This window comes from Rhinoderma darwinii, chromosome 5 (assembly GCF_050947455.1).
Source record: "Rhinoderma darwinii isolate aRhiDar2 chromosome 5, aRhiDar2.hap1, whole genome shotgun sequence".
Lineage (NCBI taxonomy): Eukaryota > Metazoa > Chordata > Amphibia > Anura > Rhinodermatidae > Rhinoderma > Rhinoderma darwinii.
The window spans coordinates 292,318,247-292,344,311 of NC_134691.1; the positions used below are offsets into that span (position 1 = coordinate 292,318,247).

The 26,065-nt window shown below is 41.0% G+C and overlaps 1 protein-coding gene across 1 annotated transcript in view; it reads left to right on the plus strand.

Annotated features, from left to right (window-relative positions):
• Positions 1–26,065, plus strand: part of IGF2BP3 (insulin like growth factor 2 mRNA binding protein 3) — a 119,923-nt gene that overhangs the window by 86,615 nt on the left and 7,243 nt on the right. Inside the window, exons 4-13 of the mRNA XM_075828658.1 lie at positions 11,509–11,560; positions 11,640–11,703; positions 18,275–18,586; positions 18,958–19,092; positions 19,999–20,121; positions 20,218–20,353; positions 21,015–21,146; positions 21,979–22,098; positions 22,178–22,252; positions 23,389–23,520. Coding sequence (XP_075684773.1) covers positions 11,509–11,560; positions 11,640–11,703; positions 18,275–18,586; positions 18,958–19,092; positions 19,999–20,121; positions 20,218–20,353; positions 21,015–21,146; positions 21,979–22,098; positions 22,178–22,252; positions 23,389–23,520 — 1,281 coding nt within the window. The remainder of the gene's footprint in view (positions 1–11,508; positions 11,561–11,639; positions 11,704–18,274; positions 18,587–18,957; positions 19,093–19,998; positions 20,122–20,217; positions 20,354–21,014; positions 21,147–21,978; positions 22,099–22,177; positions 22,253–23,388; positions 23,521–26,065) is intronic.

Sequence of the window (26,065 nt, forward strand, 5' to 3'; positions counted from 1 at the left end):
GTAACTATACCTCGTTGCGGGAGGTTACTTCACGCACGAGGACGTATAGTTACGGCGTTGTTTCCGGTGCACACAGTCGGCGACCGTGTGCACGGGGAACCGGGAGGACAGCTGTCGCCGACAGCTGACATCCCACTCTTGCCGGCCAGCGGTCCTTTGCCGCTGATTTCGGCGAATTAACCTCTTAAATTCGGCGATCGGTTGCAATCCCCGAATTTTACTGGTTTCTAGCATATTGGCAGACCCCGGTCCGAAATCGCGGAGTTTGACAATAGTTAGCATGGCAAACGGAAGCCAAACAATGGCCTCTGTGTCTGCCATGGATGGAAGCCCATCAGGACCAACATTTGGCTGGTCCTCATAGGCTTCCTGTCAGAGTGACAGGAAGTCACTGTGTTGTTCCCGATGCAAACTGTCGGCGACGTGTGCATCGGGAACTGGGAGGTCTGCTGTCCCCGACAGCTGACACGCCAGTGTTGCCGATCAGCGGCTCATCGCCGCTGATTTTGGCAATTAACCTGTTAAATGAGGTGGTCGATTGCGATCGCCACATTAAGGTGGTTTGTAGCACATCCGCAGCCCCCATGCAATTGTGGGGGTTGCTGATGCTTGTGAAGGCATCCGTAGGCCAGGCAACGGCCTCTGCGTCTGCCATGTATGGAAGCCTATGAGGACCAGCCTCTGGCTGGTCCTCGTAGACTTACTGTTAGTGACTGTGACTTCACACTGACAGTTGGAATACATTACACTACCTAGGTAGTGTAATGTATTCTAGCAGCGATCAGAGCTGCAGGTAAAAAAAAAAAAGTGTAAAAAGTTAATAAAAATGTTTTATAAAACTGTCAAAATAAAAGTTTTTGTTTCCCTATAATAAGTCCTTTATTATAGGAAAAAAATACACATATTTGGTATCGGTGTTTGTAATGACCCAACCTATGAAACTGTTATTTTTTCCGTACGTTGAACTCGGCAAACAAAATAAATGGAAAACTATGTCAAGCATCGCTATTTTTTGGTCACCACCCCTCCCAAGATATAGAATAAAAAGTGAACAAAAAGTTGCATTTACCCAAAAATAGTACCAATAAAAACTACAACCCGTCCCGCAAAAAACAAGACCTCCCACAGCTTTTTTGACTAAAAAATAAAAAAGTTACGGCTCCGAATAGGGTGTCTCAGAAAAGAAATTATTTTATTGAAACATAATTTTATTGTGCAAACGCTGCAAAACGTTAAAAAAAACTATATACGTATGGTATCGCCGTAATCGTACCGACCCGCAGAATAAAGTAAATTGTAATTTATTGCGCACAGTGAACGCTGTAAGAAATAAAGAATTTAAAATGCCAACATTTTTTGGTCACCTTAGCTCTAAGAAAGATGTAATAAAAAGTGATCAGGAAGATGTATGTACCAATAAAAGCTACAGCTCGTCCCGCCACAAATAAGCCCTCACACCACTCAATCGACCAAAAAATAAAAAAGTTCTGGATGTCAGAATGTGATGATACAAAACAAATAATTAAAAAGTATTTTCTTTTGTAAAAGTAGTAAAATATGAAAAATAAACTATAAATTTGGTATCACCATAATCTTATTGAGACGCAGAATAAAACTAAAGTTGTCGTTTTTACCGCACGGTGAAAGACTTAAAAACAAAACCCCAAAAACAATTGAGGAATACGTTTTTTCCAATTTCAGCCCGCAAATTACTTTTTCCCAGTTGCCCAGTACATTTTATGGTATTTTAAATGGTGTTAATAGAAACTACTACTCTTCCTGCAAAATATAAGCCCTCACACCCCTCTATTGATGGAAAAAGTAAAAAAAAATTATGGCTCTTGGAAGGCAGGGAGTGAAAAAACTAAAATGAAAAAGAAAAAAAGGATCAGTCCTGAAAGGGTTAATTAATTTCAAATAATAAAAGATTTATGACCACATATGGGGTATTGCCGTAATCGGGAGAAATTGCTTATCCAATGCTGGGGTGCTTTTCCTCTTTTATCCCTTGTGAAAATTAAAAAATGTAACATTTTAGTAGACAAAAATATTGATATTAATTTTCACAGCCTAATTCCACTAAATTCTACAAAAAACCTGTGGGGTCAAAATGCTCACAATACCCCTAGAAATATTCCTTGAGGGGTGTAGTTTCCAAAATAGGGTCACTTTTGGGGGGTTTCCACTGTTTTGGTTCCTCCGGGGCGTTGCAAACCCGACATGGCACTGAAAACCAATCCAGCAAAATCTGCGCTCCAAAATCCAAAAAGCGCTCTTTCCTTTCTGAGCCCTGCGGTGGGACCAAACAGCAGTATAATTACCACATGGGGTATTGCCATAATCGGGAACAATTGCTTTACAAATGTTGGTCTTTTTCTCCTTTATTCCTTATAGCATTTTTTTCATTTTTACGTTTCCACAGGAAAAAAAAGGTGATTTTCATCTTCACAGACTAATTCCATTAAATTCTGCCAAAAAACCTGTGAGGTCAAAATGCTACTTTTGGGGGGTTTCGACTGTTTAGGTACCACAAGACCTCTTCAAACCCGACATGGTGCCTAAAATATATTTCTAGAAAAAGGATGCCCCAATATCCACTAGGTGCTCCTTTGATTCTGAGGCTGGTGCTTCAGTCCATTAGGACACTAAGGCCACATGTTGGATATTTCTAAAAACTGCAGAATCTGGGCAATAAATATTCAGTTGCGTTTCTCTGGTAAAACCTTCTGTTACAGAATTTTTTTTATTACAAATGAATTTCGGCAAAAAAAAATTGGGTAAATTTCACCTCTACCTTGCCTTAATTCCTGTGAAACGCCTAAAGGGTTAAAATACTTTAGGAATGTGGTTTTTAAAAACTTTGAGGGGTGCAGTTTTCAAAATGGGGTGATTTATGGGGACTTTCTAATATAGAAGGCCCTCAAAGCCACTTCAGAATTGAACTGGTCCCTAAAAAAATAGCCTTTTGAAACTTTCTTGAAAATATGAGAAATTGAGAAGTTCTAAGCCTTGTAACGCCCTAGAAAAATAAAAGGACGTGGGAAAAAACCGATGCAAACATAAAGTAGACATATGGGGGATGTTAACTAGTAACTATTTTGTGTGGTATTACGATCTGTTTTCCAAGCAAATACATTTAAATTTCGAAAAACTTTCACTAAAGTTGGAAGTTTTTCACAAATATTGAATTTATCGACCAAATTTTTTCACTAACAAAGTACAATATGTCACGAGAAAACAATCTCCGAATCGCTTGGATAGGTAACAGCATTCCGGAGTTATTACCACATAAAGTGACACATGTCAGATTTGATAAAATCGTCTGTGTCCACAAGGCCAAAACAGGCTGTGTCCTCAAGAGGTTAACATGCACATCTAGTGGGATTGACTGATTGTGACGTGAAGATACCGCATACGTAGTACTTGGCGGTATAAGCCACAGTATCACCCCTTAGGCCCCATGCACACGAACGTGCTTTTCCGGCCGCAATTCCGCCGAAAATCCATGGGAGAATTGCGGCCCCATTCATTTCTATGGGGCCATGCACACGACCGTAGTTTTTACGGTCTGTGCATGGCACGGGAGCCCACACCGCGGAAAGAATGGACATGTCTTATTACGGCCGTCTTCTGCGGTCCGGGCCGTGATTTGCTTGCGGCTGACCCGAAAATCACGCCCGTGCACATGGCTACGGTCGTGTGCATGTGGCCTTAGAAGATAATGGAAATGGTAAGTGTTAAAATATGAAATCTTACTACAGCACAATAAAAAAAAAAAAAAGCTACTCCAATTAGGTAATGTTCACATCACTGTTGCCCGTCCGTCGAGAGGTTTCCGTCGGGTTAACACCTCAACGGAAAGACAAACGGAAACCCCAGTTTCCGTTTCTCTCACCATTGAACTCAATGGTGACGGAAACCTAGCTAATGGTTTCCGTCTGCCACCGTTGACAGGGTTCCGTTATTAGTCGAATGTGCTATTGATTCCGTCAAGACGACGGAACCCTGTCACGACGTTCAATGATGAGGGAAACTGAAGCTGAGGTTTCCGTGTGCCTTTCTGCTGAGGGGTTAACCCGACGGAATCCCTCAGCGGAAGGGCAAAGGGGATGTGAACAGGCCCTTACACACAGTGCTTCATCGAACTACAGCTTAGCACATCAGTCTATTTATTTTGCTACACAACGTACTGTTTGCTTATGGCCTTTTCTCTGGCATTGGTTATTTGGATACTTGTGTGCACGATTGTCTTAGAATACAATAGCCCAACTTGTTTGTAAACTTTATGTAAGGCTTCGTTCACATCTGCGTTGTGGCGTCCGTTTTGGCAGATCCGTTGAAATGTAAAAAAGACTGAGGACGGATGCCAGACTGAATGCAACGTAAGGAAAAAAAATTTTTTTAACGCATCCGTTTACTGCACCCTTTAAAATGCTGACGCTTTTTTTTTTCTTTCCGTTTGTCTTAAACTCTGTTCTTAACGGATCTATTTTTTATCTTTGCATCTCTCTTGCTTCCATTTTTAGGCCCCATGCACACAACCGTAAAAAATCTCCGTAATTGCGGACCGTAATAGAGTTTGCAATTACAGACCCATTCAGTTCTTAGGTCCATAGGTGTCCGTTCCGTAGAACTATACTGCAAAAGATAGAACATGTCTCATCTTTTGCGTTTTACGGACCGTGATCCCATATTGTATGGGAGCACAGGCTAAAAATGGGCCATGATTACGGGCACGGCCGTGTGCATGAGGCCTTAGTCTGCGCATGTGCGGAAAAAAGTGATCCGTTAAACGTAATTCATAACTGATTCAAACGGATGGCATTGACTTTAATTTAAAAAAAAAAAAAAAAAAAATGGAAAGGTCCTTTCTGTCAGATTTCCGTCATTTTTGACAAACAATAGCGCAGCAGACTACGCTATTGCTTCAGTCAAAAAAACGAAAACCTCATGAACGGCGCCTAACTGAGCACAACCGATGCAAAAACCAAACCCATTGAAATCAATGTTTTTTTGACCAGCATTTATTTCCGTTCTTGTGGTCCTCTGATGGATTCACTAGAACGGAAGGCACAATGCAGATGTGAACGAGGCGAGGCCTAAGATGCATGGTTTGTTGCACTGCGTGTACATATTTTTTTATTTTTTTTTCATTTTTAAATGAGACTAGATGGAATTTTAGGCGCTCTGTATTTACCACTAGTAGAATTTGCAAAGTAGTTCATCAGGGTTTAGGCAGTTCCATGTATAAACTTGTCTCTTATCACGTTTATCAGGACTGCGAGTACTATCTAGAACAAATAATAATCTTTTGTACATGCCATATATGAGCCGATTTTTTTTTTTTCTTGAAATGCCCATTAAAGTCATGCATCTTTTAAATAGGATGAAACCAATGTTTGAAAAGTTATCAGGATTCCTCCCCTTCACCACAAATTATAGCAGATCAGGAAAAGAAAATGGCTGTTGTAAACTTGCATTTCTGTGTTATACAAAAGATCACGTTAAACAATTCAGGGTGTGGAAATCCTGCAGATGCTGCTAATACTTCCGAGTGTTCACAACACATGGCCAGATGGAATGCTCCAGAATCTCCTCTTCCTCTGGGGCTTAGTGGTGTGTCTTAGCGGTGTTCAGCATGGACAGAAAGTGTTTCAAGGCAATGTGGCATCAGAAAAAGACCTACTGTTGAAATCAAGTTTTTGTTAAACATATTTTTAAAGAATTTTTAGTGATGGGTTTTTCTTTTTGTCTACGTCACGATCTATGTTAAAAAAAAATAAAAAATAAAAATAAATAAAAATAATCCTAAAGTTGTGCAGTTTTCACTCTGGCCACTGAGCTTCACAATAGACTGACATTTCCTGTTCTGTAGAGATCACTTCTCAGCATTCATGTCATTATCACAGGCAGGATAACACCTATATATAGCAAACACGGGATCCACCATTGACAATAGGTAATGGACACCGCTCCTCCCCTCCCCCTCCCTGCACAATGACCTCTACACAGGTCACGAAACATGCATGAAAAACACTCCCATAGAAGTCAATAGGTCCCCGTGTAGCTCAGGCCAAATAACTGCCCCTAAAATCATGTACGCAAAATAGAATAAAAGATACAATCAAAAAATGAAAGCAGATTAGAAAAGGGTTGTTTTTATGATCTGGTTTTAATTATTAAAAACAAAAATCTCATACATTCTCTTTAAGCCAAAGTCCAGCTCTGTGTGTCCGATAGGCAATTGTTTCTTTACAGGAACATGTCCTAGATGTAAACTGCATAGAAAGATTAGACCGATCAGTGTGTGAATGAAGGAACACATTTGTAGGTTTTTGTTTTTCACACCCCTTCTATGCTGAAGGGAATTGGGTGGAGATGATTTGTTTATTGGCAGGAGCTGCCATGCATAGTTATTGCTTCCAGTATTCTACGATTGGTGTTGCTATTTATATCCCTACTACTGTGTGCGCACTGGTTTTGATCTTTTTTATCTGACGTGGAAACTAAAGCTTTTGTGTTGGCACAAGGTGGTAAGTTTGCAGTAAGCACTATGCCCACGTACAAAACATGCCGTTTTATGGAATTACGGCGAATAAGATTTTTGCTCAATTGTTTAGTAGAATTTTCTCATTAACTCCATTATACCAATGACTGTAGGTCGCGAGCCACTCTCAAATAAGACTGGTAATGTTATGCCACATCGAACAACAGAGCATTTTTAGTTATGACTGATATGGCCATGGTGTAATTGCCAGTAAATTGGCACCAAATTGCTAATGTTAAAGAGGCTCTGTCACCAGATTCTGCAACCCCTATCTGCTATTGCAGCAGATAGGCGCTGCAATGTAGAGAACAGTAACGTTTTTATTTTTAAAAAACGAGCATTTTTGGCCAAGTTATGACCATTTTCGTATTTATGCAAATGAGGCTTGCAAAAGTACAAGTGGGCGTGTTTAAAGTAAAAGTCCAACTGGGCGTGTATTATGTGCGTACATCGGGGCGTGTTTACTACTTTTACTAGCTGGGCGTTCTGATGAGAAGTATCATCCACTTCTCTTCAGAACGCCCAGCTTCTGGCAGTGCAGATCTGTGACGTCACTCAAAGGTCCTGCATCGTGTCGGCCACATCGGCACCAGAGGCTACAGTTGATTCTGCAGCAGCATCAGCGTTTGCAGGTAAGTAGCTGTGCTCAATGTGCAAAGGAAAGGAAAGGACTAAGCTCTACAGGAAAGGACTAAGCTCTGAAGGTGTCTAGAAGACAGAGCTTTTAGAACCATTCTGAAACTGTTTAACAAATTAAGGGCAACGTGAACTCTTCAGAGACATTTATGACATATCCACAGCCCCCTAAACCCCGTTCTACTGCTTTGATGGTGAAGTGGGTTGAAGCGTGTGATTTCTAACCATGAATTACGGAAACAGTAGCTCACTGAGCTCAGCAGTTTCCGTAACTCCCATAGTAGTGAATGGCCGTTACGGAAGCAGCGTAGCATGCGAGCTACACTGTTTTGGTAATTCATGGTCGGGAATCACACGCTTCAGCCACAACCTAAAGCAGTGGAACGGGGTTTACGGGGCCTCGTTCTAGAGATAGGTGCGGGTCTACAGTGGTCCTGTTCCGTACATGCAAGCATCACTGCTGAGGCCAGTGATTGGCTGCAGCAATCATGTAAATGTACAGCATGTCATCGCTGCAGCAAAGTAAACAAGCACTGGCGGGGACCACTGGATATAGATATATATGTATAGATCCAGATCTAAACTACAGGTTCTACCCACTGCAGAGAGGGACAGAAAGCTCTGCCCTCTAAACTTTCATTTGGCAATGGAGGTTGGGGGCCCCCTCCATATTTCCCTGTCTCGCACTTTGTGCTATAATGTCTCAAGTCCAGCAGATAATGGAATTTCATTTGAAACCTTGCATACCTTTGCACTGGATTACTGCTAAGCACCTTGCTGCTGGCTGAGCCGTTCATACAATGCATAAAGAATGCAAGGTCAGCCACTGAAAATCTGCACCGCACGTCAATTTATGCACGTTTTCTCAGCAGATTTTACTGGGAAACCTTTTACTAGCCCATACATGTGCAGCTGAGTGCACCATGTAATAGGCAGTGCTGCACAGACCTTGTCACTTTAAGCTATGTTTCTAACCTTCTCCGTGTTTTCGATATCGGTGCCATTATATTTGGTGCCCAATATGTAAATTACCACCTGTACTGTCAATGGGGCGTTTCTTTTCTTGGAAAGGGCAGGGGGTTGTGATACTTTGCGCTCAGACACTGTCCAATCTGCTACAGGCAGTGTCAGAGCGGCTTGTGCTGTGTGATCTCTCTCGCGAGATCAGTCTTTCTTTCACTGTCTGACAAGAGCTGGAGAGAGGAGAGCGTGCGTGCACAGCTCAGACGCCGCCACTACGGAACCAAAGAGGAGGAGACGAACTCACCTTTTCTGTACCACGGCGTAGCTGTGCATGCATGAACGCACACTCCTCTCCACAGCTCTGGTCAGACCGTGAATAAAAGATTGTGATCTCGCGAAATCACACAGCATAAGCCGCTCTGACACACTCCGTAGCAGATTGGACAGTGTGAGAGCGCCAAGTATAACGCACCGCCTTGCCCTTTCCAAGAAAAGTAACGCTCCATTGACCGTACAGGTGGTAATTTACATATCGGGCGCCAAATATAACGGCACCAATATCTAAAAAACGAATGAGGCTAGAAACATAGCTTAAAGTGACACAGGGTCTGTGCAGCACTGCCCATTGGGGTATGTTCACACAAGCTATTTTCAGCTGTCTTTCGGGCCGTAAACGCCCCAAAAAACGGCTGAATATGCGGGGGCTGAACGCCTCCAAACATTTGCCCACTGATTTCAATGGGAAAAACTGCATTCCATTCCCACGGGGCGGTTTTTACCCGGCCATTTTTAAAAAAGGCGTGTAAAAAACCGCCCCGTAAAAAAGAAGTGCATGTCACTTCTTGAGCCGTTTTTGGAGCTGTTTTTCATTGACTTAATTGAAAAACAGCTCTAAGGGTATGTTCACACGGCGGGGGTCCGTAACGGCTGAAATTACGGGGATGTTTCAGCCTGAAAACATCCCCGTAAATTCAGCCGTACCGGCAGGTGCAGGCGCTTGAACGCCGCGTCAATTACGGCCGTAATTAGCGCTGCTATTCATTGGAGTCAATGAATAGCGGCTCCAATTACGGCCAAAGAAGTGACAGGTCACTTCTTCTACGCGGGCGTCTATTTACGCGCCGTCATTTGACAGCGGCGCGTAAATATACGCCTCGTGTGAACAGACAAACGTCTGCCCATTGCTTTCAATGGGCAGATGTTTGTCAGCGCTATTTTCAGACGTAATTCGGGGCAAAAACGCCCGAATTACGTCCGTAAATAGGCCGTGTGAACATACCCTAACAATGGCCGCAAAAAACACAAGTTGCTTAAAAAAATGGCTGAAAATCAAAGGCTGTTTTCCCTTGAAAACAGCTCTGTATTTTCAGCCGTTTTTTTGTTAAGCGTGTGAACATACCCCTACATGGTGCACTCGGCTGCACATGTATGGGCTAGTGAAAGGTTCTCTTTAAGGCTATCAAAACCTTTTGAATGTGCGTTTTTTTGTTTTTTTATAAATAAAACCGTGTATTAGTGTAACTTTGGAATTTTGTTTTTCTTAAATTTATTTTTGCTCTGTGAGATGCAGCTTCTTTGTATCCTAGATACATATAAGCTGTATCGTGTGCTGAAACCTGAAGCGGGACTGATTCGGTGATCGATTAACATCATGTTCCTGGGTGTCAGACATGTAGGACCCTCTGCCACCGAAGCCATCACTCCCGCTGACCTGGTGGATTCAGCTTTCAGCGCAGGATACAGCTCTTATGTATCCAGGGTAAAAACAAATTCTAAAGTTGCGCAAAATACTCGAATACACGGTTTTAGTAAAAAAAAAAAAGTCTTCAAAGGTGTACATATCCTTTTAAGGCTTGCCTTTATGTCTCTCCTATTCAGATTTTGTTCCTGGATTTGAATCTGCAGCAATTCTGCACTGTGTGAACGAGGCATTAGGCTGGATTCACACCATGGATTTGTTGCAGATTTTTTAGCCAAAGCCAGAAGTGTTTCCAGGAGGAAGCATGAGTAGAAGTTTTTGCCCTTTTTTATATCTACAACAGATACGCAATGTGTAAATCCAGCCTAACGCTGCCCAGGTAGTAGGTAAGTACTTTATACTCCTCAATAAAATAGTATTCACCTGTTCGATTTCCCTAACAGGAATATCAAAGTATTTCTACTTACAGCAGCATTTGGACGTTATGTTTGTCAGTGTCTATGCGGAAACAAACTGTTAGGCCTCGTTCACATCTGCATCGGTCTTTTCGTTGTTCAGCTCTGTCAGAGTAGCAGAACGAAAATACAGGAAGTGTCAATTCCGTTGTAGAACGGACACCATCGGTACCCGACGATCCCTTAATGGGTTTCCTATCGGGGTCTCCTTGGGTTTACTGGAAACAATAGTGCAGCATGCTGCGCTATTGTTTCTGGTATTTTCTACGGGATCTGTGACTGAGGCCTCCAACACAGAAATGAACCGGGCCTTACTTACATTGGAACACCGGATAATTTCTTATTTTGGAAATAAAAATAATTAACCCCTTAAGTTTATTTGACTGCCGTTTTCGTTTTATTTTTTTTCTCCTGGGGACAGCTTTGTTCTGGTTTTAGGGATTCCTGGGCTTAATATCCTTTTTATCTGGCTCACGCCTCTCCTCCCCTGTTCTCCATTTTCAGAGCGGAGGCCAGCTGCAGCCTTACACATTGTAGTAAAAACCCTGCATTTGCTGGTTACCCAATGAAAATGAGGCATGTGGAATTTGAAGAAGTCGGTTTAGTGACCTCTTTGCGATTTCCCCATCCCCCCCCCCCCTTCCTTGCTACAGTGAAGGATGTCATTCTGGTTATTACCCTGGAGGCCTAAAGACGTTACAGCATTCTAATTCTTGAAGCAGCATTTTAAGGGGAAACGTAATATCTGCTCTCTGCCCACCTGGCAGCATATATTGTGGTGGGCTACACTAAAAATGCTTTGAATGTGAGAAGTGTTTTGATGGGGTAGTGTTTAAACTCCACAATGGCCTCAATTGTCAGTAATGTACCGTGTATACCCAAGAGCATGCTTGCTGCTATACCCGTGTCTACAGGGCGTGAATTGTTTGAATTTTTCCCTATTTCTATTTTTGCGCAGGAGTAAATATCTAGGGTTACGTGTCGTCATTTAGTTCCTTTATGCTTTTTTCATTGATTCGTAAATGGCCATGCCTGATAATTTTTATTACTATTGGGCATCAATGTAGGTGACAACTGGAGCATAGCGATTTTTTTGTATTTTTTTGTTTTTTTTTGTTATTAAATGAATTCACGTCAGCATAATAATGAATATATCCTGAATACAAAGACCTGTATAGACACTCAACACGATTGTGTTTTCTTTCTAGGTATTGGACAGTCTGTTGGCACAATACGGAACAGTGGAAAACTGTGAACAAGGTAAGAAGAGAAAAGTGTTCACCTGGTTGTTACTACATGTTGAGATACAATGAATAATTAAATCTTTTTACATCCATAGTGAACACGGAGACTGAGACTGCCGTAGTGAATGTAACGTATGCTAATAAGGAACACGCAAGACAGTAAGTCGGATTCTCCTGTCTACATCTGTATTAATTTATGGAGAATAGTCCATTGCAGGGACCATCTATATGTAGAAGTGGTTTGTGTTTTTTTTGTTTTTTTTAGCACCACAAAACTGTAGGGGCAGATTTATCAGTAATGTTACATTTATTTGAATGTTTATTTTTTAAAGTGATGCTGCTCATGATAGGCCGTATTATAAAATGCATACATGTTCTTCACTTTGTAAGGTACAGTTCTTTTTTTTTTTCTTTTTTTTTTTTTACACTTTTCACACAGAAATACGTGTCATTTCTGCAGCTAACCAGCCACGCACCCTGCAACCTCTATTGTGAAATACTTTAAAAAAAATGTAACAAATAAAAACTGGACAACCCCTTTATTTGTTGGAAATCAAACACTTTATTTTTTAATGTTTTAGAAATTCTTCCCACATAAATTTCTTACAACCATGCGATTTGCCGCTGTCTAAAATATAAACGTGGTATAGCCCACCTCCATTGTAATGCATCTATAGGATAACTGAATGGGTTAGGCTGTCACTAGTTTAGTAATGCCAGATCTCCTAGCTAATCTGATAATGTCACGCTGATAATGCTAGTGAAAATTGTGTCCCAAAACGTTTATTATTTTAAAAGTTTAGATATTTTTTCAAAATATGTAAATGAGGCTTTATTAGACAAGTGGGAGGTAACAGCAGCGATTCTCCTGAGGTGCAGCTACCTCACAGCGTCTGACGCTGTCCAATCAGCATGAAGCTGCTTCACACAGTGTGAGAGACTGGAGGGAAGGGGGATCACTTCAAACAGCCATATCTCTGGCTGTGGACCACCTAGAAACCACCTGGTTCTGCTGTCATATGTAAGAGGAGATTCTAATCTTTCATAAGACACCAGGATCGCAGTTCTAGCTGTGACACAACCGGAGATATCACCAGTTGAATACACAGTCGGGAATGGAAGCTGTATACTATATGATCACACTGTGTTGCTGGGCAGGGAAGGGGGAGAAGCTGTATGCTGATTGGACAGTGTCGTACAGAAAACATTACAAGCCCAGAGTGAAAAGAAAGAGTCGCCTCCTATTTGGCTATTAGAGCCACATTAGCATATTTAGAAAAATGCTCATAACTTTGCAAATAAATGTATTTTTTTTTATTTTTTTAAAAAACAAATCACACTGTAGTTATTAGCAGCAAAGCGCCTATTAGATTATTTAGGAGATGGGGAACTAATGAACTGGTGACAGATCTTCTTTAAACATGGTATCAGTCATGTGACCACTGGCATTCAGGTAACACTGCCCAGGTATAGAACAGGTTAACATTATTTTACTGAGAAGTATAAAGTATTTCTACCCACAGCAGCGTCTCATTGTTTGTCAGTGTATGTGACGAGCAGTTCTTACATTCTTCTCCTTTTTGTCTCTTCTGTCATGGTTTTTTTTTTTTTCCACTGTTAACTTTTTTAACATGACATCAACTAGAGACAGACAGCCATTTTATGCAAGTAAATACACACCGTGATGTAAGGGTATGTTCACACGCACTAATTACGGACGTAATTCGGGCGTTTTTTCCCCCGAATTACGTCCGAAAATAGCGCCTCAATAGCGTTGACAAACATCTGCCCATTGAAAGCAATGGGCAGACGTTTGTCTATTCACACGAAGCGTATATTTACGCGCCGCTGTCAAATGACGGCGCGTAAATAGACGCCCACGTCAAAGAAGTGACTGTCACTTCTTTGGCCGTAATTGGAGCCGTTATTCATTGACTCCAATGAATAGCAGCGCCAATTACGTCCGTAATGGACGCGGCGTTCAAGCGCCTGCACATGCCGATACGGCTGAAATTACGGGGATGTTTTCAGGCGGAAACATCCCCGTAATTTCAGCCGTTATGGACGCCCTCGTGTGAACATACCCTAATTGTTCTTCATTGCTCCACCACCAGGGCGGGGCTACACGTAAACTTTGTTTGCAGCGCTACTGATTTTGATTTTAACAATTGATTGACCGCTGCAGTCTACAAGTCAATGGGGGAAAAAAACATCAGCGGAAAATTCACCAAATATATTAAGAGATGCACACCTCACTTCAACTGCTGGTGCGGAGATAACTTGGTTCCCAGCTGTTTAACCACTTAGATGCTGCAGTTAATGTCTGCCATTTTTTTGTTCCAATTGGATGCTTAATGGAGACAAAAATGGGACATATACGGCGCTCTCCTTGGGTAATAACATTTGGACCGTGAGTGCAATGGTGATACATAAAGGCTCACCTGATGAGGTTGTGCCGGATGGTCGGCACAACTCAACTTTTACGCATATCGGATGTCAAGGACCTCTGTACACCGTGGTTTGCTGGCCTCCGGAGCTGACTCTGGGTAACTGTTCCCTGAGGAAAGGGATCCTTCCAGCGTCCAGTAATTGCAGATGAAGACCTAGGTCGAAACGCGTAGCATGTTGTACTAGTGTTTTGATATTTTATATTCATTTGAAATAAATAAGTTAAAAAACCTATTCTCCGTTATCGCAAATTGTGCATATCTCACCAACGGAAGCGCCCCACATAGGATCTTTATTTCCTTTTTTCTCAATTCTGGTTCCAATTAAAGGGGGGGGGGGCGGGGGATTACCATTTTCGCGTTGGGAGAAGGCATAACACTGGTTGCCTGGATATATATAAAGGAATAACGAGGTTTCCCAGTCCCCAGCCACAGGAACAGCATGGACTCTGCTACACCACAAAACGGGTAGGGGGGCTGATCACCCCAAATACAACAATACCTACTCTTCTGAAATACCTTTTCCTTATATATTACAATGACTTGAAGCTTTATATGTATTCTGTGAAAAACATGGTTACAACCTGCACAAATTGCCATTAAATAACCGCACAGAATGTCAATTTCCCCCTGCAATAAGGAGCATATTTTTTTTATTTTAAGAGTGTCTTTATATGCATTTATTTGCACATTTTTTTAAAATTATGAGTAAAAGTTATATTTTATCAAACTCTATTTAGAATTGTAAACAAATCACGAGTAGAAATAGAGTATCAATACTTAAAGAAAACCTTTGGTGGAAGGTTGAAAAATACCACTAACATCAAATCCATTTTTCCCCTAATGTTAAAAAAAAAAAAAACAAAACACAAAAAACAAAACCTGTGTACATGATTTTGAGGCGTCCAGAATAGTGCAAACTATTCGAATAATTAACCCTCACGGTGGACGGCGTAAAAAATAAATACATTTTAAAAAAACAAGCCCTCGGATCCCTCAATCGACGAAAAACATAAGTTATGGTTTTTCAGAATATGGCGTCACTTTTTTTAACACTTTTTTTTTCTTTGTAAAAGTAATAAAACATAAAAAACGATATCCATTTGGTATCACCGTAATCGTATTGAATTTTTTTTTTTTACATTATATGGTGCATTATATAGTGCCATTAAAAACTATCTAGTTCCACAAAAACCAAGCTCTTCTACGACTGTTGATGGAAAAATAAAACATTTATGGCTTTTGGAATGAAAGAACTAAAATGAAAAATAAAAAATGGTTGCGGCGCTAAAGGTTAATAAAAAAAAGTGTATGTGATGGTGTGTTCACACTGAGCTTTTCTTTCACATGAATTTCGTTGCGTATTCAAATCCGCTCACAAACCGCCTCCCATTGTCTTGAACCAGCGCAGAATTATCCGTGTATTCGTGACACAGCACTGGAAACCTGCGTCAAAAGTTTGTGCATAACGCTTGATTTTCCTTGAAATCCACGGCGGATTTTTCACCCTGCTACGCCATTGTGTACAAATCCCCTAAGGCTATGTTCAAAATGAAAAATTGAGGCAGATTTTTTTTTTATTTTTTTTTATTTTTGGAGTGTCAATGGAAAATCAGCTTGTAAAACATTTCAAGTAGTGACATGTCAGTACTTTTTTTTTTTTTATGAAGTGTTTTTTATTTCAGCAGCTTCAAAATACGCATCATATGAAATACAATGTATTTCCCATTGAACTTAATGGGAAGCTGTTTGCACGGGTATTTCAAGTGTATTTCGGAACGTAATACAAGTGGTTTATGCTCCAAAATAAGGCGTGTGAACGTGCCCTAAATGTAAACTTGCACTTGATGCCGTTTCCTCATGTTGCACGAAGTTATAACCGTTCTTTAAGGGTATGTGCACACACACTAATTACGTCCGTAAGTTACGGACGTATTTCGGCCGCAAGTACCGGACCGAACACAGTGCAGGGAGCCGGGCTCCTAGCATCATAGTTATGTACGATGCTAGGAGTCCCTGCCTCTCTGCAGGACAACTGTCCCGTACTGTAATCATGTTTTCAGTACGGGACAGTAGTTCCACGGAGAGGCAGGGACTCCTAGCATCGTACATATGTATGATGCTAGGAGCCCGGCTCCCTGCACTGAGTTCGGTCCACTACTTGCGGCCGAAATACGTCCGTCAATTACGGACGTAATTAGTGTGTGTGCACATACCCTAAGAGTTGATATCTGCTAATGTATTTTATTTTTTATTTTTGGTTATGCTGCCCTGCCAAGAAAAAACAGCCACCACAGTAAACTTAGATGTTTTTGTATGATTTTATGCCTGCACGATTTAAGAAGCCGTTTTCTTTACACACAATGGCTGTTTTTTGTAACGCTTCAAAATAACTTATTTCCACAATAATGTTTGTCGTTTTTCATACATTTTTATCCTCCCTATATAGACATGGGTATGTATGTGTGTGTGTGTGTGTGTGTGTGTGTGTGTGTGTGTGTGTGTGTGTGTATATATATATATATTTGATATTGAGTATACTGCCACCTTTTGGTTGGCTGTCATCTGTGTAAGAGCGTTCGTGGTATAAAGGGGCTTGAATAAGGCTGTATTCAGAGGAGCGTTGGAAAACTAGTCAAGGTGTCTTTAAAAAAAGGAATATTTTACATCTGAGTTCCATCAATATTGTCAGTGCGGTTCGTCTGTCTGTTCCTAATGTCAATGTAGTATCAGTGGTAATCTGTTTCTTTTTCACGTTGGTGAGAAAAATCGAACCATCAGTGAAAAACGGACCGTGCTTAGTCAGTCAGTGTGCGATTCCATTTTTTTTCACTGATCCAGTCACTTGAATGGGCGAATCTAACGAAAGAATTGGACCAAACTAGTGCATGCTGGTCCATTCGGAAAATGGGACATGTGAACCAGCCCATTGGCCAATGTAAAAACAGTGCAAAATTCATAATAGGGCAATACAGGGTGATTGCTTTCTGGTTATAGGCCAGATTTCTGAAGCATACTAGTTTGGACAGGGAAAACTAAGCTCGGTGCATCACTTTACAATATCTACCCTTTTTAAAGAGGCTCTGTCACCAGATTTTGCAACCCCTATCTGCTATTGCAGCAGATAGGCGCTGCAATGTAGATTACAGTAACGTTTTTATTTTAAAAAAACGAGCATTTTTGGCCAAGTTATGACCATTTTTGTAGTTATGCAAATGAGGCTTGCAAAAGTCCAAGTGGGTGTGTTTAAAAGTAAAAGTCCAAGTGGGTGTGTATTATGTGCGTACATCGGGGCGTTTTTAATACTTTCACTAGCTGGGCGCTCTGATGAGAAGTAACATCCTCTTCTCTTCAGAACGCCCAGCTTGTGACAGTGCAGATCTGTGACGTCACTCACAGGTCCTGCATCGTGACGGCCACATCGGCACCAGAGGCTACAGTTGATTCTGCAGCAGCAACAGCGTTTGCAGGTAAGTCGATCTTACCTGCAAACGCTGATGCTGCTGCAGAATCAACTGTAGCCTCTGCTGCCGATGTGGCCGTCACGATGCAGGACCTGTGAGTGACGTCACAGATCTGCACTGTCAGAAGCTGGGCGTTCTGAAGAGAAGAGGATGTTACTTCTCTTCACAGCGCCCAGCTAGTAAAAGTATTAAAAACGCCCCGATGTACGCACCTAATACACGCCCACTTGGACTTTTACTTTTAAACACACCCACTTGGACTTTTGCAAGCCTCATTTGCATAACTACAAAAATGGTCATAACTTGGCCAAAAATGCTCGTTTTTTTAAAATAAAAACGTTACTGTAATCTACATTGCAGCGCCTATCTGCTGCAATAGCAGATAGGGGTTGCAAAATCTGGTGACAGAGCCTCTTTAAGGTGTACTGGAGCTAGAAATTTTTACACTATGAACGCCCTAAACTTTGCGTGGTTTTACAGGCTACACATTTATTCAGTCCATAAAACTGCATGCTATGGAATGTGAGAAAATAAACTGTCCCAGTGTGAATACTGGAAGTACATCAGGGGACCTATACAATATCATCGTCTGCGTATTTGGGATCCATGCCACACTAATCCTAATTTGAAGAATTTCTAGCTATTTGTTTTCTAATTGTACTTGCTACCAAGGATCCTGTAAAAATAGAACTTTATAAGACATTGCAAGAGTTTTTCCAGATATTATGGTAATGTTATGTCAGTGTGTTAATTTACGTTTTATAAAATAAATTTAGTTTTGCTATATGATCTTCTTTCCACTCCTCTTCCTAAAATTAGGGGGCTTGAAAAACTGAACGGCTATCAGCTTGAAAACTATTCCCTGAAAGTCACTTACATTCCTGATGAGATGGCCGCACAACAAGCTCCCACTCAACAGCTCCAGCCTCAGACGCCACAACAACACCCTCAAGGGAGGCGTGGATTTGGACAGAGAGGACCTCCTAGGCAGGGCTCACCTGGTGCTGCAGCAAGACCTAAACCTCAATCGGAGGTCCCATTACGCATGCTGGTTCCTACACAATTTGTAGGGGCAATAATTGGAAAAGAAGGTGCTACCATCCGGAACATTACTAAACAGACCCAGTCAAAGTAAGTTGTTTTTTTCCTTGTCCACTATCCAGTAATAGTGAGTCATGCACAACCTGAAACTCCCATCAGGCATCTATTATAACAGTGCATACTAGCTGTAGTTCTCAAAGCTCCCATTGTCTACCCATTAGAAGTGTTGCTGCTATATTTTATAGTTGGCTGATCTGAAGATCAAAGACCTAGCTCCTCTCACTCGAGAGTTTAGTCCAAGTATTTTTTGTAACCGTATGCTCCTCTCCTACACACTGGAGGAACAGTTTAACTAGCTGAATCCATGTCTGTACGTTGTACTGGTGACGAATAAGCTTTTTAATACTAATGTTTGGTAGATTTGAGTTTTACATTGCATTTACCACTTTCCTGCCTCACAGAATTGATATTCATCGTAAAGAAAATGCGGGTGCTGCAGAGAAACCAATTACCGTTCACTCAACTCCAGAAGGCTGTTCAACAGCTTGTAAAATAATAATGGAGATTATGCAGAAGGAAGCTCAGGATACAAAGTTGTAAGTAAATGGCATAAATTCGTAATCCACAATATTCTCTACTGTGGTTTGAAAATGCAGACCTGGGTAAAAGTAGTTAGTTTATTTTTAGGGGGGGGGGGGTGTTTAAAAAAAAAAAATTCTTCATTTTATTTGTATTGTTGCACAGAAGTAAATATCTAGAGATCAAGAAAAATCAAAGACTGAATAGTTCCTCAACATGACTTGTTGAGTCTACAATAGAAACACTTGACTGCTGAAATTGTTCAAGGTGGATCTAAATTTACCTGAATTTGTGTTTATCTGATGTATCAACGTGTTTTCCATCTGAAAATAAACATGACAATTGGATTTTCAATTAGTTTAATACAAGGATGTAAAGGCACAAAGGCTACTAAAAAATGGCCATACAACTTAGATTGCTGTCTTCCAAATGCTTGTTTGGTTGATGGCCATTTCTCCTGACCTCCCAATACACGTGCACGCTCAGCTCGGCCGAGCGTGCTTTTGTACTTCATGAGAAAAGGTGTATCTCCACTGAGAGCAAAGGATCGGGCAAATGCCAATATGCCTAATCCTAATTTACCCCCAACATCTACCATCGGAGTGTCGGGACATCCCCATACACATAAGATGGTGTGCCAATCCCACCGAAATGGTCAGGTTTGGACAACGTTCAATGTGTTTGGGCACTTCACCAGTGTGTGCACATCTGCGTCGTGGCTTCCATTTATAACCGAACACAGCCTAAACGTAGATTAGCATAAATGAGTGCAGTGTCTGCTTATAAAAGTAGCTTATGTTTTAAAGGTAGGGAAGATATTAGTGTATTTGTAGATCAAAAACTTTATATCTACGTAAACAAATCATATGTTGCTTTTCAGAAATACTGATAGTTCTAACTGTAGACCACATTGATATTTTTAGCACGGAAGAAATTCCCTTAAAAATACTAGCACATAACAATTTTGTCGGACGTCTTATCGGCAAAGAGGGAAGAAACCTAAAGAAGATTGAACAGGACACAGACACAAAAATCACAATATCTCCGTAAGTTTATCAAGCCTAGACCAGTCCTGTTTTTGTGGTGTGATATGTTTGAAAATCCTAACAACAATTTTTTTTTTCATTTTTTGATGACCCTAGACTTCAGGACTTGACATTGTATAATCCTGAGCGGACTATTACAGTAAAAGGCAGCATTGAGGCGTGTGCCAAAGCCGAGGAAGAAATAATGAAAAAAATTAGGGAGTCCTACGAAAATGATATTGCGGCTATGAATGTAAGTAATTGTTCAACAAGATCTGGGTGGGTGGGAGGTGGAAATGTATTCCCATAACATTGTACAGAGTGTAGCATGAGGCTGAAACGGAAATGATCCAACCTGAATGGAATGATGCCTCAGATTCTCTAGGACTTGGTAGAGCATTAATCTTGCTGCAGAAATGCTCTTTAACCCCTTCTTCGGCAAGCTCCTTTAACAAGTCTATCAGTGTCTAGGTGAACCGCCGGTGTCAAATACATTAATTTCTACAAGTATTTTTAACTTTGTTGTTTCTCCTAAGTTATGACTAAGTGCTTTTGTTTTGCTTTGTGATTCATATGTAGTCAATTAAGTGTAGCCATGTGTAGGAATTCTATTGAGCCCTTTGTTTAGGAAGGCGATTCCATAATGTGCTCACTCACACTCCTTCCTGGAGCTTATTCACGGTGCACATTTAATGATTAGACTTTTGTGTTTATTAAAAGGTTCTAGAACCGCTTGCATGGAAGAGATAATGTTTTTAAAATCAGTGTTTTTAGTTTTTCCCCTTTTCGGAGTCAATGGGGTAAAAATAATTGGGGGAAGGTGAGGGGCGGGGACTTTAAAGTAAAACTAAATAGTTGTTACTCGGAAGATGTAAAATGCTATAATTGTGTCTGTTTTTTCTTCTTCTCTACAGCTGCAAGCTCACTTGATCCCTGGATTAAACCTAAATGCATTAGGTTTATTCCCACCTTCTTCTTCAGGCATGCCACCTCCTTCAGTTGGGGTGTCTTCACCTACGACCTCTACTTCTTATCCACCATTTGGGGTAAGAATTAAAAAACCATACTAAGGGCTAGTTCACACTAAGTATTTTGGCACTGTTTTTGACGCAGAAACCGCACCAAATTGATTTCAATGGGTGGCGGAGGCGTGTTTTTCGCGGTAAAAAGCGACATGCCCTTTTTTGAGGCGTTTGTCTCTGACCTCCTATTGACATCAATGGGAGGCAGAGATCGCGCTTTTCATAGAGGTTTTTGCCCGCGGTACTCAATGGCCACTGGCAAATTGTTCTGCCGGCAGGTCAAGATCTGCCTCAATTTGAGGAAGATTTTTCGGACTGTAAAATACTCAGTGTGAACATACTCTTTCTCTCTACTTTTAGTTTGTTGTTTTTTCCAAGAAGTACCAAAAAGCAGCATTTTGTGATAGATCAATGCAAATATGCACTTTTATAAAAAACCTTGCAGTATACAGTTTAGTTATGGCCCAGATGTGATGGGAATTCTATCCTTATGTCTCATCTATGCTTTTCAATACCAGAACAAAAGTGTGTATTCTAAAAAGTACCTATAATGTTCTCCTAGGTTTCTATGGGGGTAAACGGTTTTTTTTGGTGTTTTTTAGTGGGGGTTTTTTTTTTAACAAAACTAATATATACCATATATCTTGCTGTGAAATTTAGCACAACAATGTGTAAACCTAATTACTTTACATATACTGTAAAATTTGTATCCAAACAGATGGCTCACTTTTGTTCTAAATACATTTGGGATCTGTCTGGTGGGGAAGGCAGGGCTGGATCTGATTGGGTTGCTGGACCTTTCTCTTTAAGAGAGAAAAAAAAATATATAAAAGTATTTTAACTCTCTTTCTCTCAGCAACAACCAGAGTCTGAAACAGTTCATCTTTTCATACCGGCATTGGCGGTAGGCGCAATTATTGGCAAGCAAGGACAACATATAAAACAGCTTTCACGTTTTGCTGGAGCCTCCATAAAGGTAATGGATAGTTCAATCCCATCCCCTCCTACCCACAATTTTGTGGTTACAAAATTTGCTAATGCTATTTTATTTTCAGATTGCTCCAGCAGAGGGACCAGATGCCAAACTGAGAATGGTGATCATCACTGGTCCACCAGAAGCCCAATTCAAAGTAAGCAATTTATGTGTAGGGGTGTATATGTTTCCCAATATGCAAAAGATTAGATATTAAAAAGCATTTAAAAAAAAGTTCACATTTTTAATGTACACTAGGGTCATTAGTCAATGGGTGCGTGCAAATGGGTGCACTTCCGGGTGCTGCGCGTGATGTGCGCAACAGTAGTAAAAACTATGAATGAAAACCAAAAAGCACCACGTGCTTTTCTGTTTGTAAACATAAAAACAGTGTGTCATGATGCCGGCTGCGCGAAAATCACACAGCCATGCACCATATGCTGATGACACACGGACCTTTTGCGCGCGCAAAACGCAGCGTTTTTTTTGCGAGCGCAAAACGCACACGCTCGTATGAATCCGGCCTAATACCGATCAAATTGAAGTGGACTTCTCTCCTCCTATTCAGTGTGCACTATGGGTATCTTTTGTCTTTAGAATATATACAAGTTAAACATTTTTCGTAGTTATTACTTTCTAAACATTCTGATCGCAGTTTGTTCACCTGTTGTATGTGAAATGCAAATAAACTATTCACAATGATGCAACTAATTTTGCATTGGGGACGATTTGTCATACTGTTGCAGATATTTTGCAATGTGTGTTCCTTTTTAACAAACCGCATCCTGATAGTAAATATAATTACTTGTTGGACACCCACCTTAAATCAAAGTAATTGTACTACTCATTCGGACGTAAAGAAGAAAAAATAATACATAAAGAAAATGCTGTTTTGACTACTTTTTTTTTATTTTTTATTGTGTGTGTAAACTAAAACTTTCTTAAAGTAGTACTGCGCCTCTTTCTCGGTTTTATTTATTTGTGACCTCTCTGAATGGTAACCAGCTTTCGGTCTAGACAGTCACATGACCTGAAAATCCCAGATTAAAAATACTTTGACATTACAAGCTTTGGACAAATACCAAGTGAAGAGTGCGCTTCTGCATTCTCTATTGGAAGCTCCATTTTCCATTAACATGCAATATCCTGGCACTACAACAGATAGACTTGCATAAGTTAAAGAATTTAAATTACTAAAACAAATAAACACAAGCCACTTGATACCTATTCTGATCATTCATAATCTTGTTTTATCGTGTGTGATTGTTATAACTATATGCTTTTCATATTTAGGCTCAAGGAAGGATTTATGGAAAACTTAAAGAAGAAAACTTCTTTGGACCCAAGGAGGAAGTTAAACTCGAAGCTCATATTAAAGTACCATCTTACGCTGCTGGACGTGTTATCGGCAAAGGAGGCAAAACTGTATGTGATACCATTAGATTTATATTTAACAGTCCCTTCATATTAATTTCCGTATTGTATTTCTTGTGGTTGTAACTGTTAGGGTATGTTCACACGATTAACAAAATATGTCTGAAAATACGGAGCTGTTTTCAAGGGAAAACAGCTCCTGATTTTCAGACGTTTTTTTGAGCAACTCGCGTTTTTCGCGTCGTTTTTACGGCCGTTTTTGGAGCGGATTTCAATAGTCTATAAGAAAACGGCTCCAAAAACGTCCCAAGAAGTGTCCTGCGCTTCTTTTGACGAGCCGTCATTTTACGCGCCGTATTTTGACAGCAACGCGTAAAACGACAGCTCGTCTGCACAGAACATCGTAAGACCCATTGCAAGCAATGGGCAGATGTTTGCCGACGTATTGGAGCCGTCTTTTCAGGCGTAATTCGAGGCGTAAAACGCGTCTATTACGCCTGAAAATTGGTCGTGTGCACATACCCTCAGGGGTAAATCTCTTTCTGCACGCACCTTCCACTCGGATTGAAAATTGAGAATAAATCACACCCTAAAACAGTGCTCAACCCTGGATACACAACTCGCTGCTGCCACCACCTACCGAGTTCTTGGCCGACTGCTCTTCAGCTAACACTCTCTCAGAAGGCTTATGTACTCTTTTTAGAGCATAAAAGGACTAAAAAAAGTACAAAAACATGACAGAATAAAATGGCATACAAAACCAGCAGTAACCAAATAAAAGGGAGAAACACTTTATGCTTTAGGAGTCACTTCTGCTTCCTGAAGGGTAGAGGGGAACAAGGGTTGCACACCTCAGACTTAGATCTGACCCCCCACAACTTACTATATATATAATTTTCAAAACGGCATGGATGGCCAGATTTCAATTCCCTGTCACGTGGTCACAGAAGTGGAACTTCGCCTGTTAGCTGTGACGCGTCTTCACAGCCTCTGTCGGTGACCAGATGTAGGGACTGCTTGACTCGGATAGCATAGCTAATGAACTAACATTCTTAATCACGGCTGTATAAACGTACCCCCTGTCTAGCCTGCAGATGTTCCTCTTTCTGCTCTCCTTTGCCCTGTGTAGTTCGATTATCTCTGCAGTGCGATCTCCCTTTCCTCATTGTGTGCCAGGCCGGAACAATCTCCTTCCAGTATGAGCAGTACATCTTCCCCCATAGCACAGCTGAGTGCTCCATCCCCTCCAGCACCACTGCATGTGTTGCTTACTACCCCATGAACCGCTACCACGTAGCTGGGAGACTTACTTTAAATAAATAAAATCATTATGAAGTTTGAGAGGCAGAAGATCAAGTCTATTCCTTCTGTGAGCAGGTGTAGATTTGCAAAATTTGTGCAACTTTGAGCTATTCCTCTTAATAATTTTCACTCTGGGTGCTGTCACGTGACATATTTGCCCCATATTTTAAAATGTAATCCTATGGGGAAATTACAAGGCAAATACGCCACGTGTGACTGCACCCTTAGAGGACGTCTCATTACTACACCCTCCTCTTCTTGTCCCTATCCAAATTTGGTGAGGGACTAGAAGTGACAATTGTTTTTGCATAATTTTGTCACACGCTACCAATTGTAAAATGTAGTCTGAAGGAAAATAAATGGTAACCAGTGGGGACATAATGTTGACCTTCGAGTAAAGGTCCACCCTAAACATTGTAGCTTTTGTTTTTTAAGGTAAGTAAAGCTCCAAATTCTGTGCTGATTTTGTTTTAATCGTTCTAGCAGTCAGAGCTGTAATTCCTCTGCATAAGGCTGCGTTCACACGACAGTGAGAAACAAAGTGGCCATTAAAAACTGATCAACTGTCAGTTTTTCATGGCCGTTTTGCATCCGCGTGTCTCCAAATTTTCATCCATTTCCAGTCCGTCTTCAATGGGCGTTTGTCATGGCTGTTAATTTTTTATTTATTTTTTTAAATTTCGTTTTGTTTATTTTTGGACCAAACCCCCTTAAAATACCACAGTGCTCATGTAGATATTGCCGCAATGCCCCTGTAGATGGCACCACAGTGTCTACATGTAGATAGTGCCACACCCGCTTGAAGATAGTGCCACACTTTTCCTCCTGTAGAAAGCATCACAACCCCCCTCCCCTGTAGATGGCTCCTTTCGGGCTCCCTCTAGGAGCAAAATCCCCAGCCAGAGCTTTGCCGACGCTCCGGCCGGTGATTTCGCTGTTCGTATATGGATAGCGACGACAGGGGCTTCTGTGGAGCGGAATCGTCAGCCAGAGCATCGGCAAGGAGTAGATTCACTGGCCAGAGCATTGCTGATGCTTAAAGTAGCGCTGTGCCCTGGGAGTCCCCTTGGACAGGATCCGTTTTTAACGGCCGTCACAAGGATTAAGTACTGAAACCACCATTACAAACTAATCCATTGCGTTATATGGGGGCCAACTGCCCGTGAAAATGGCCAAAAATAGGACATGTCCGATTTTTGACGACTAGTATTCACGGGCTGTTAAAAAAACAACAAAAAACAGCTGTCACACAGCTGTTTTTCCCTGCCATGTGAATGTAGCCTAAATATAAAAT